Genomic DNA, 12,685 nt, shown 5'->3' on the forward strand with positions numbered 1-12,685 from the left:
TGCAGATGAAGAATGTTGGATGACAGTTGGCTTAGTATGTTTAGGCAGGGATCTAGCCAGTTCTTAGTTCCTGACAAGTTGACTTGGCCACAGCATCTGTTCTCTCTTAACTTTTAGCACTACTGGGAATGCCCCCGAAGTCTTTACCTATGTGCACCATCATGACCTTTGTGAGTGCTGGAGAGACAGGTAATACAGAGTCAAATACAGACACTTCTTGTAAGGGTAGTCCCACAGAAAATTTTTTACCATTAAAAGAGTCGATCTGCTGTTTTCGTGGTTATCTGGTATAGCATGGCCTTGATGGCACACATCAGCACAACATCGTGTCTTGTATTTTGTAGGAGCTGTTACTCGCCTCAGTAACTTTGCCCCAGATTTCCCTTTGCTTTCATGGTCATGAAATGCTTGCCTTCCCTCAGCAGGAGATAAATGCTCTTTTTCTGTTTTGAAGAACGCCTTAAAGTGCCTCAGGAAGGAAGGTGTTACATAAACACAAAATACTGCTATGTGGCAGACAGCAGCTCTCTCCAGACTAAGAGTCAACCATTCTATTCCAAATCAAGGCTCTGTCATTTTACTGCAGCAAAAGTCTTCACACATGTGTTGTAATTTGAGAGAGTACCTATAAGGTCAGAGTAGCGTTGAATGCCATTCGTACTGTTAGAACTGTATACCCCTCAGTATTCTCTGGCGGGACAGGTGTGTTTTTAAAATGATGAATAGTGATATCACTTGTTTTGTAGGCAGAACATACATGGGCTGCATCCCTCAGAGACACAGCATGTTACTGGTGTAATGCTGCCTCCTGCCCCTGACAACTTTGCCAGAGTAGAAGGCTTAGTAAATTCTGATGTGGTGCTGCAAGTTGTGCTCACCTCACATTTCATTGGCACATGTGGAGGTCGGATGAACTTTTTGGAACATGAATTATAAAACGAGCCAACCCATCAGCTCTTGAAGTATGGCCAAGAGGACTAATCGAGATGTGTCAAAGGAGAGGCTGGTTTAGTAACAGTTGTAGTCTTGAGGTGCAAAGGATGAAGCCAGGTGCTAATGATGCAGAGGGAATATATAGGATTCCTGGTCCTAGAAGATGCAGGAGAATAGAAAGAAAGAGTATGATTGAAGTCTCTGAATTTTATAGGTTGGATATCATCAGTTCATGTCTCAGCTAAGAATCAAACAGCTGACTCTAAGCATACAATAAACAGCTTACTCTTCCTGAGTCGTCATTACTTTCCAGGAACAGTACAAAACTAAACCTCCAAATTAAATTAATTTAACTTCCAATTAAATTCATTAAATGCAACGTTTGGCTACCTGTTCAACAGTCAGAAGCTTTAAAGTTCCTGTATGGTCAAATTAATATTGTTATATGACTGCTGGAGCAGAATATTATAAAGTTAATAAGGTACTGGCACAGTGCCCAGTTTGATTAACAGGATATGTTTGGATTGCTGTTTGTGACTGTAGGGTTTTTCAGTATGGTACTGCTTGTTTCTGTATTGTTTTACCATAAAATAAAGGACAAACCCATGCCAAAAGCACTGTCCAGCATGTACTAAGCTTGAAAGCAAGTGTGAATTTTAACGACATCTGCTCAGGTTTTTTAGATGAGTTATATTAGTTATACTAATTTCATCCAACACATTATAGGGTAGTTTGCTTTTTTCCCCTTTCTTTCTAATAAGTTAAAATCATCATGTTGAGAACCTTTCCATGTATTATTTTCTGTTAAAGTATTTAGCAATAATTTAAAGTATTGTTTTCATACAACTTCAAAATGAGATGGTAACAAGGAACCAGAATTTGATTTCATGGACAGAGGTTCTGTTCGGAGTTATATAATGGCTCTGCATATTTTCCTGTAATGCCAGTTGATTAAACATAACTCTTTTTCTGTTTTCTCCAGCTGACTTAGCCCACTTAATGGACAGAACCTATGAAAGAAAGCTGCCTGTCAGCTCCTTGACAATAGCCCGGGTAAGGAAATAAATTCCAGTCATAAAGTGATGGAAATGACAGTGGAATGCTTATGAAATCAAGTGAGCTGAGAAGAGATAAATGATATCACCTCTGCTGGGAGTTCTGGGATCGTAAATGTCTTGTTATACTGTTAAATTGCTATGTAAAGCTGTTTTATTGTTACTTTGTACTCATTAGTTAGTACCCGGACTGTAGGGTCTGCAAAACAGAAATAGTTTTTTTTCTCAGTAAAATCAGGCCTCACTGTTACTGGGCTGTGTATTTCCCTAAAGTATGTTCCCTGCCTTCCTGTGGTTTCTGTCTTGGTGAGAGCTTTAACGCCCCCTCAGGCACTTTATAAGAACCCAGGCTGCTAAGGGAATGCAATGAATTAGCACACTGCCTGTCTGCGTGCATCTTCCTCCACTTCCAGGCTCCTTTCACAGTGAGGCAGAGGTGGATACATTTTGCCTCTATAGTTTTCTTCCCTTGCCTCAGCAGACTGAAGCAGGACAAATGCTGGTGTGGGATAAGTGAAGCCATTATTTTTACTGGAACTAGTAACCAATTCCATCCTCTGGATGGATTAATCTGGGGAGGGGGACTGAAGGCAGAGATGTGAGATGTGCTTTTAAGTTCCCTGTGTGAGTGTTTGTACTGAAGAAGGAGAATAAATACGTCACTTGTTTTCAAAAGAAACCAAAAACTAATTTCAGTCTTCAAAATTATCCAAAAAAGCTGAGTCACCACCCTGGTACCTCAGTAACACCACTAATTAGGATCATTGGCACCACTAACTGAGGAATAACAGAACATTTTACACAGTTACAAGATCAAGCATTTATACAGATCAAGCATTCTTGATCATTGCTTCTGAGACAGTGTCCATGGGGGAAATGAGTGTTCCTTTCCCTTTTATTACTTAATCAGCTTTATTCCTTTCCTTCGTGTTCCTGCTTTGGGCTGACCTTTTTGCTGGAGAAGTGGCATTTCCAGATTGTCAAACAGCCCAACCTTCTAGTACCTGGAGCTCATATCAGATTCTTATTTTCTAAAATGTAAATAAAGCACGCAGGCATGCTATTGCCACACTCAAAAGATGAGACCTACATGTCTACAGCATGCAAGGAGAGTTAAGAAACTGGAGAGCAAGCACCAGTCAGCTGAAACTATTATTTTTAGCTTATGCTTAGGATAAAGAGAAATACTGACCTTGAGAACGTGTTGTTTATATATTCTGAGCTAAAGGTATAATATTGGAAAGACTCTGGAGTGTTCCAGCACCTTTATGCTTATGTTAGTAAAACCTACAGGAAGACAGGATTCACTGGTACCATAAGACAAAGTCTGGTTGAAAACTTGGCTTTTTTTTAAATAGTTGATAGCACTGGGAATTTTGGAAGATTGTCTGGAGTAAGACAGGGTTTTTAAATGAGAGGAAAATTGTGCTTTACAGCATGGGGGGTGATTTTTTTCTTACCATGATTTATATGTGTGGTGAAATACAAAATGCTGTTGCCCCTGTCCTTCAGAATTTATAGTATGAATAGGCACAATAGGCAAACATTAGGGAAAAGAATACGTTTTAGAAAGAGAAGTAAGGCATGTCGAATCTCACTCAAAATTGGGAGAAAAAAAGTAAGGAACTGAATGTATTCTCAAATTAAAGGATGTGATTAAAAAGCAAAAAATTCAGAGAGGAGCAGCAAAAATGTGGGGTACTGAGCTATATGGACATAATTCTCAGATGGTCTCCATGTTTTCAAGGTGCATAATGTTTCATGGAGGTGACGAGGGAAGTTGTCTCAGTTTAAAAAGATTTGAATTTCAGCAGTCTAGAAGAAACCTGAGTCGGAGCAAGCAAAGACTTGAAGACCTCCAGTACTGTCAGACACCTAAATATGCCAAACAAATGTATTTTGTTTATTGAAGTGGCATTTTTCTTCTAATATGCTTTGTGAATGCTCCCTCTGAAGCTTTTTTTTTCTTATTTTCAAATCAGTTTGTTGACAACATTTCTTCACGAGAGGAAGTGGATCAAGCCGAATATTACCTTTACAAGTAAGCACCTTTTCTCCCCAACATGAACTTTGAGACATACAAGTAAATACCATGAAGTCTTGCCCTTTTAAGACTCTGACCCTTTCCGGCTTACTGGCTTTGATTTCTCTTCTGCAAAATATGTGCATCTACTTGTCTTACAACTCACAGCTAAGTACCTTCTTAGTAACTTCTCCTTTGTTATGGCTACCCTCCTTCTGGACCTCTGGCACTGACTCCTGTCAAGCGTGTTAGTCTGAGCCACTGAACAGCTAATACCACCCTCCAGCTGTGATTTACATTAGAGATACTGAAATTAGAAGGAATTATGTCTGTTTACAGTTTTTCCTTCCGATACTTTTTTGTTCTCTAAGTTATAATTTAACTAAATTGCCTAGATGCATATTTGCATGTGTAAGTGTAGGACGCAAGGAAACTTGTTTCCTTGGAATGAACAGAAATGAGAATGGGCATGCTGTGGTAATGATCAAGTCAGCAAGGCTAAATTAAGTATAGTTTGGGTTTTATCCCCTTAGTACTTTATGTTGCCCAGAGAAGCTGTGTAGTTCACCTTAGACATGGGTTGTTAGAGTTTTCTGCAACTATTTTTGTGTTGAGTGAAGTGTATTATGTACCTTTTCTGCTAGTGTCAGATTGAATGCTTGCTTGCTTCAGGTCAATATATTGCAATATTGACTTTAAGTGGGCAGTAATTCTTGCTGATCACTAAAATAAATTAGTTCTTTTACAGATGGTTGCACACACATTTTGAGAGCTAGATTTCCTGATGGAGAAATAACTCATCCTGTCAAAGTGCACGAGAGAGCATCTTTACAAATAATGTCAGGTTGTTATTTGTAAATAATAATGATTTTTATTTTAATGAAGAAGTTTACTGGTTGGCTGTTGTAAGTATACACATAGTTGTAAATGCATGACTGCATTAGACTTCAGATCTCTGTGATTCTCTGGTTACTACTGGGACGGTATCTGAACCTCAGAGCTTCAAGATGGAAACAAGAGAAATGCAGTTTGCTAATACTAGCAATATCCTGTAATGAAAAAATAAAAGGAGGAAGAAGAATCTCCCACAGAGAGGAAGTTAGCGGAGCTTTCATTCCTTCCGATCAAGATTTCATTAGTCCTGTTAGAATCTGTGGACAGAAATCAGTTTTCCATCCTGCAACAGATGAGATGAAAACAGGAGAAAGTAAAGCCAGTTTCAGGCAAGCCGTCATTTTTGTTTTACAGATGTGCTATTAGTACCTTTTGCTAACATTCTTGAAGACTGTAATGTATGTTGTGCCACACAGACTTAAGTTCTGTCTGATGGAGTTGGGCGCTGGAGAATAAGGGATGCCAAGAGACCTTCGAATGCCTTGACACCAAGAGGAAAGTGTGGTAGTTTAATTGCTGAGTCTCAAAATGGTACAGATAAAATCCAGATAGAGTGAGACGTTCATATGTCGTGTATCTTACAGGTTCTTTCTTCTTGAAAACAAGAGGTTAAGAGAGAGTGACAAAAAATTAGCAGCATAGAAAATGTTCCATAGTAAGAGGGAGAGAATAGAATGGGAATCTCTAACATGTGAATATCCACCCCACTCTTCATCTGTGCCTGGTTAGTTTATCAGCTTAAAATACAGGGTTTTTATCCTTAAAAACACATTCTAAAAGAGACATTTGCATTTCAAAACTAATTACAGTTGTTTACTGTTTCTCTAAGAAATAATTCTCCTGTGGCTAGTGAGAATATAGTTATGCACACATCAAATATAATCATTTGTAATTGATACAGATTTTAGTAGTCTGTGTGGAGAGAATAGAGAGGTACTGATGTGTCACATGGCTTGTCAGACATGCTTTGTTTGGAATTTTTCTTGTGTGTGTCCCTGTAATGCTGCTTCGTTTTAGTGTTGCAAAATGCTTAGTCTTTTGGTGATGTTAGCATCAGTTTTCCAGGAGAGTTCATTACAGCATGATCTGTGAAACTATTCTCAAAATGCATTTATATGCAGGTAGTGAAACAGTGTAAAGAGGTCTGTAATTCATGTGAGAATGTAAAAATCCCAATTTTAACATCAGCTTCCCTTTCAAATGAAAATAAGTGTGCTGCCTTCAGGAAATAGGAGATGTGGTTGGTATCCGCAAAGCCGCTTTTATTGTTCTTTACATTTTGCACTTAGGCTGGAGTTCAAATGAAGGACATGTTTATAAAGATACCTCTTTGCAGCTGAGAGGATGTTTGACACAGAAAAAGTCCTGCAAAAGTGGCCACACCATGAGACATGAAGGAGGTGGTAGAGCGGGAGGGTTAAGAAACAGAGAAGCTTTGACAAGAAATCTCTTTTTGTGGCTTAATGAGAAACAGTTCAAAGCACAATTTTTGTATATTATGTAAGGAGAGTAAGCTGCTAAAAAAGAGAAAGGCAGTATCAGTAAAAAGCTTTTTTATATCTTCTAAGGTATACAAATCCATTGTGAGCAAATGGCACATACATGGCCTGGTAAGTTGACTGTATGTACATTTGTCTGAACATAAATAAGCAGAATGCTACCAGTGTCCTGTGTTTTTCCCCTTAACTGCTTGTAGAGAATAAAGGGGGAGATTTTGATGTCTCTCCCCAATGTTGGGTGCCTCTGGCAATCTGAGGTGAAGGGTAGTCAGTTCCAAGGCCCCTACAAGGTTGGAAGATGTTCCTGGTACAAAAGAGCAAACTGTGCCTGTGGGAAGAATCTGAGGGAAGTAAATGGCATTTTCATGCTCGCTGTGTGGGGTTTTCCTGAAGATGGGAGTGCCAGAACTTGTAATTGTAAGCTTTGTAGACTGGAGACTTTCCTTGTAGTGTGTCGGGCAGAACATAGTTTCAAAAAGTAGTATTCTGGAGCATTACCATAATGCATTTAGGGTCCCAAAATACAATATGTGTATTATATTTAGACCTGTTTCAACTTTCCATCCTTTTAAAGCAGTGGATCTCCAGCCATACTGCCTCCACAGAGGATCTTGAGCTCTCAAGAATAGCTGTGTGGAAACTGCTACACTACATTGTGGAACATGTCAGTAAGATGGTAAAGGCCATTTTGAGGCATGACGTCATCTGCTTTCAGTGCTCCTCTTTTTGTTTTTTTCTGAATACATCTCCCCCTCTGTTAACTGTCAGACTTAAAAAAATCCTTTCATCTCCTAGGATCCCAGCAGAAATTCTAATCAGAATGCAGAGCACTTTCAGCCAGATCAAAAACCTGCAGTTCGCCTTACTTTGTCCTGTCTCACTGAGATGTCACTATTTCTCATGTCAGGGTGTTTTTCATATGATAGAAACATTAACATAATGGAGAGAGGTTTTGTGGTGAGGTAACTCTGCTGATTCTCTATGTAGGTTTTATGCCAACAAAGATTTTCAGTGTGTTTGAAAGCAATTGTGGAAGTTTTATGTTGCGATTCCTCAGGAAGATTTTTAATTGTATTAAACCCATGACCCACTGTGTATAAAAAAGTATACACACTGTCTGTAAAATGTAAATGTTTGTGTGTGCATGTGCTCTGCAAATTCTTGCACAATCTACCTAGATTTTTTCATTGCCTTTCCTTGATTGATAATTGCTTTTTTGGAAATTGAGTTATTTCTGCAGATTTCAGGATTTATTACCTGGGGTCAGTGCTTGATTATAATCCCAAAATGGGACAATAGCAAACTATTAGCAAATGGAGGGGCAATGGCATGGGACAATAGCAAATTATTCTTAGATATGCTGTTATATCTTTCATGGTAACAAGTTAGTTTTGAGGCCTCATTTCAGCCATTAAATCATTTTGGGACTATAGTGGTCTCCATATATATGAAATTGTGCTTATTCCTTGTAATGCCAGTGTATCAGTAGTTAGTACAACATCACATGCAAAATAAGTTTCACCTGCACTGTCTATATCTGCATGTCTGTTCTGTGGGTGTGGAAGTTACAAGTTTTGATACTTTCATGCTAATCAAGCACTTTAGTGTCTGAAAATGTTCAGTTACTGTAAAGTATTGCTTGTAATAAATGATGACAATGGACCAAAAAAAAAATTTTGCTCCTGAAATATACTTTGCATAGCATTAATTCCCACTAATATGATACTTTTTTTCTGTATATAAATCTACAGGATGTAATGAATGCTGTTAACCTGTTCCAGCACAAATAGAAAAAGGAGAAGAGATGTAGGTGCAATCCTACAACATATTTAATTCTTCCTTTGAGATGTTTTCATTGTCCTAAGGCTGTAGCTAACATAGAATTAATCAGTTCATCAGGTCTTGAGTTTTGCTCCCTCCAGAGAAATATGTAGGTAAAAAAAAATATATATATATATAAAAATAAATGAGTCAGAAATATCTGCCTATTATTCAAGTTATGCAGTAATGTTTTGAAATGATACTGAGAAGTGGTGGAAGCATCTGAGAGAAAAATACGCTTTGTAGCCAGAATGATATGTTTTACCAGTTGGGACACGTCTCAGCTGAGCAATCTGAAATAACGTCATTTGCAAAAGATCTGGGCTGCTCTTTGGCAGGTTGGGAGATGCAAGGAAGGGAAGCACCAGAGAGATTTAGCTCATTAGAATGTTTCAGTAATTGGCATGTGAATGACAGAAATACCTGTGTGTAATGTTATTGCATTATGGTGGCCAGTGTGTGATGCTGCTTCATGGGAAGAACTGTTGATCCCTATCCAAGCCAGCGCTGTCAGATGTAAGCGTTCTGGTCTTAGAGAGTCCGCCGCCCTTCTGGGTTCAGCATTCACTCATTTCTGCACAGAGGGGCACATGTGCTTACTCTCCCTGTCATCTTTCATGGTGTCTCTGTTGTCATTGTCTGTCCATGGGTTGTCAGAGTCTGAGCTATAGGAATCTTTGGAGAAGATAACTAGCAACTACATTTCAGAACCCAGAGCCAAATTTCAGCAAGGCTAATTCTATAATCACATCTCATTCAGGTAGTGCTCAGTCAGTGTAACTGTGCTGTGAAGTGGGGGAGAACCATCAATAAAGATGTAATACTGAAAAGCATTCAGAAAGATCTCTTCCTGTAACACAGGCTTTTTCAGTCATCTGCTTTTCATAGTTCATCTGTCCTTTTGTGTACGCTTTCCTTTAAGCTTTTCAGAAACCGGACAAGAATTTTCTAGGCACTGTCTATAAAAGCAGAAAAAGTTGGAAGACTCTCTTTCAACACTAATATTTTCTTTTTTTCATGTTGCCAACACTAAAGGGATAAGCGTTTGGATTTTTAAAAACTTTCTGTTTAAAACAGGGGAAAAAGAAAGATTCTTACACAAACTGAAGGTATATATCAACCTTAGGGGGCAAGCCCCCCCAGTATTTCTGGAGTAGCTAGAAAGATAAAGCCAGTCAGATTCAGAAATGGAAAGAACTGACTCAGTCCACACCCCATGTAGATACATTTTTCATTTAGTATTGGGAGAAAGGCTTTCACTACTATTCTTGCAATAAAAGAATATTAGCAGAATTTTCATATCTTTCAGCCAGCATCTTTCTTGCCAGCAGCTCAAAGCTTTCTGTCTAGTGGATAGTATTGGAAAGAGACTGAAGTACAATGTGAGCAGTAGTATTTAGGACCAGATCTTGAATGTTTTACTCATTATGTGTTGAAGGAGAAAAGGCAATTTTGTCCCAGAATTTGACTCATACTCACCTTAAAGGTCAATTTCGCTACATCCAGTGGCATTCTAAAAGTTGTTTCATAAATTCCTGCACCAGCAAAAAGCCTGTCTGGAGGCAGATCTTGCATTATATTTTAGAAATACCGAAAGTCTAGACAGAGGTTGAATTGCAGCCAAAAATGTAAAGAGTGAGCTGTTCATATGAATACAAATGACCAGGACAGAGTAAAGCCTTTTATAAGCTTCAGAATTTAAAACACAAACACATGCAGAGATTTATTCCTTTGCTAGCTTTGATGACTAATAATTGTAAAGATACACTTGAGAATTAACCCCATCCGGCTTCCCCTGAAAGGAACTTCAGGTTCCATTACAGCTCCTGAGCAGTAATGGCAGCCAAAGCCAGGCAGCAGCTCCAAACCCACGTAAACAGAAGAAAAAAGCATATGAAGTTATTGTGTCTGTGGAGTTCCCTCTCTTACAGCTTTCCTAAGTAGTGTTAAACTGTACAGCTATCTTTTCTCTTTAAGTAATGTTGAAGATGGCAACTACTGGGATAAAAACCTGAATTTTTATTAGGCTTACAGCCCAGAGCTGCCGTGATCCCTTCTTTGGAAACTGCTAACTTTGTGGTTATTGTATCCATCAACCTAAGTAATTCCTTATGGTGCCAGTATTTATTCCTTTTTGAATCAAAATAAATAAAGCAGGAAAAATAATGATGAACTACATTGTTAAGGAATAATCTTTACATGCTGTAGACTAGAGCTGTCTTATTACAGATAGATTGATTAGAATTAGAATTATTTGAATTGTGGAATTTTGTCTCAGTTTAAATCAGCACGCAAGAAACCTTAATTCAAATAAAAGACTTTAATCATTTTTCATGTTTATAATTTTATCTTTCTGAAGAAAGCTTTATTGTTGTTTTCTGGTAACCCTTTAAACCATTTTGATTTTCTCTGAAATGATAGTACTAAATTTGGAACAGTTTTTTTACTGAGCAAGTAGACAATCTTGGGTAGGTACTTACAAGGTTAACAGGTATTTATTTACGGGTTTAATTTATATATTTGGTTAGCTTTAAAAAGAGAGAGAAGTGTTTACCAAAGTGCTATTTTTCATTGATGTGGACAACTCTCTTGAGAAAGAAACTTGAATGAAAGTATTACTTTTCTGCAAATGTATACATTTTAATGATTATGTAAACATTAATTATATTAGATACAATATAATACTTTTTATTTGGTGAAATTAACAGATTCTCAAGATGTCAGGATTTTAGTGTTTGTAGGTGCCAGTTTTTATTCCTCTTTTATTTGGAAGAGGTAAGCATGCATTCCTGCTGTTTTCAGTCACAAGTTACTCATTATTGAGCTGAACTAAACGTAACATAGGAGAATAAGGAATATATGATGATTGCAGCTGTAGAAGGGGCAAGTCATTAAAAATTCTGGTTTCAGTTGCTTAGCTAGTAACTCTCTCTAGTCTGGGGTATCCTGCTGGTAAAATCAGCTGTAAAATACATGTTTCTTGAGGAAAAAAAGATATTTAATGCAAATTGTTGAATTCAGGTTTTTTTATGAGCAGTTTATTTCAAATAGAAATTCTGTGAATTTTTTGTTAGCTTTACCTTACTGAGTCACACTGCTGAGTAGCACTGGATTGTGGTGTGAGCAAAAGTGCAAGTAGCCATTCGAATGAAAACGTTAGACCATTTTAACTTCATCTATCTTCACACATCATGTATAAAATAACAAAATAGTCTAAAAATGGGAGAGCATTTATCCTATACTCTGGGAAATACAGGTTTTTGTGCTACTGCAAACCAGCATGTACTCAAAATGCTGAACAGTTTAAGTGTTGCAAGACAGAGGAGTAAGTACAAAGTCAAAAGGCTTCCAGATCAGGCAGAAAAATTCTTAGGAATGTCAGTGGTTGTGATTATTTTACTGTCATCAGTAGTAAAAGAGAGAGTAAAGGCAATTTATGAGGTAAGTTATGGTATTGATTTGTTGCCATTAATGATGGTTTTCTACAGGGTGAATCAGGGTGTTTATGGCTTAGATGGACTGTGCAAACAACTGTGGATGAGCTTCTGGTAAGATGAGGACAAATATTTTTTTGAAAATGGATTTTTAAGAACAGGATGAGTATTTAGAGCTTGGACATGGTTTTGATTTTGTCAATTTTATTTTGGAAAAATTTAAGTTAGGAGCTGGAGAGGAAAGACATGTAGAAAGTAATGTTGGCTCTCTAGTGTCCTGATGTTGGGTGTAGGAGTTGCATAGCCTGCCACAGCTGCTACGTTGAAAATGCATCTTGGGTTGAATGTATATGTTGTAAAGCTGATCCACTTACCTGGGTTTACTCAGGAATTTCTCTTTTAATTGTTTTCTCTTATTTGTAACTAAAAAGTAATGCTTATAAGCATTACTGGAGATCCACTAAGAATGTGAAATGTTTTGAAACATTCCAGGCCATGTTACACTGTAGGAAAGGGATTTGTGTCTATCTGTCTTTCTATTGATTTTTTTTTTTTTTTAATTCTCTACAATGTTTGAAGAAAAGTTTATCCAAGAGACTGATGTGAGTGCTAATAATACCTATACAGTTTCATGACACTGTTGGTTTTCTACCATGGAAACAGTATCAGCTCTTGCAGGGTGCACAGAAGCAGAGCTGGAACCAAAGCATCTCTCTGACATTCCACTGCATGAGAATTCCCATTCTGCACCACCTTTATTAAGAAGATTGTCAGTATGGTTGAATGATGGCAAGTCATGTGCTGGTTTTGTAGTGTATACTGATGGAGAGAAGGACAAAGGCACTAAAATATTTCTTCCTGTGTTACCTCAGCCAACATATGAAATAAAAGGCTCATGCTCATTTTCAGGGAGAACTTCCCTTCATTTTACTGTATACAAGGAAAAATCCATATGATCTTAATTTTAAACAAATCATTGTTGTATATAAGCTTGCTGTGTTCCACAGGGCATGTAAGATGAACACA

General features: G+C 37.7%; 1 protein-coding gene across 3 annotated transcripts in view; it reads left to right on the forward strand.

Moving 5' to 3' along the window:
- The window catches only part of MRPS27 (mitochondrial ribosomal protein S27), a 48,027-nt gene that overhangs the window by 6,267 nt on the left and 29,075 nt on the right, over window positions 1–12,685 (forward strand). For 2 of the 3 annotated variants that reach the window (XM_072859281.1, XM_072859279.1), the window contains exons 3-5: window positions 118–189; window positions 1,916–1,986; window positions 3,971–4,029. In XM_072859281.1, the coding sequence (XP_072715382.1) occupies window positions 118–189; window positions 1,916–1,986; window positions 3,971–4,029 (202 nt within the window). The remainder of the gene's footprint in view (window positions 1–117; window positions 190–1,915; window positions 1,987–3,970; window positions 4,030–12,685) is intronic. The other variant, XM_072859280.1, reaches the window with a different exon arrangement.

Source organism: Ciconia boyciana, chromosome 4, assembly GCF_034638445.1.
Source record: "Ciconia boyciana chromosome 4, ASM3463844v1, whole genome shotgun sequence".
Classification (NCBI taxonomy): Eukaryota; Metazoa; Chordata; class Aves; order Ciconiiformes; family Ciconiidae; genus Ciconia; species Ciconia boyciana.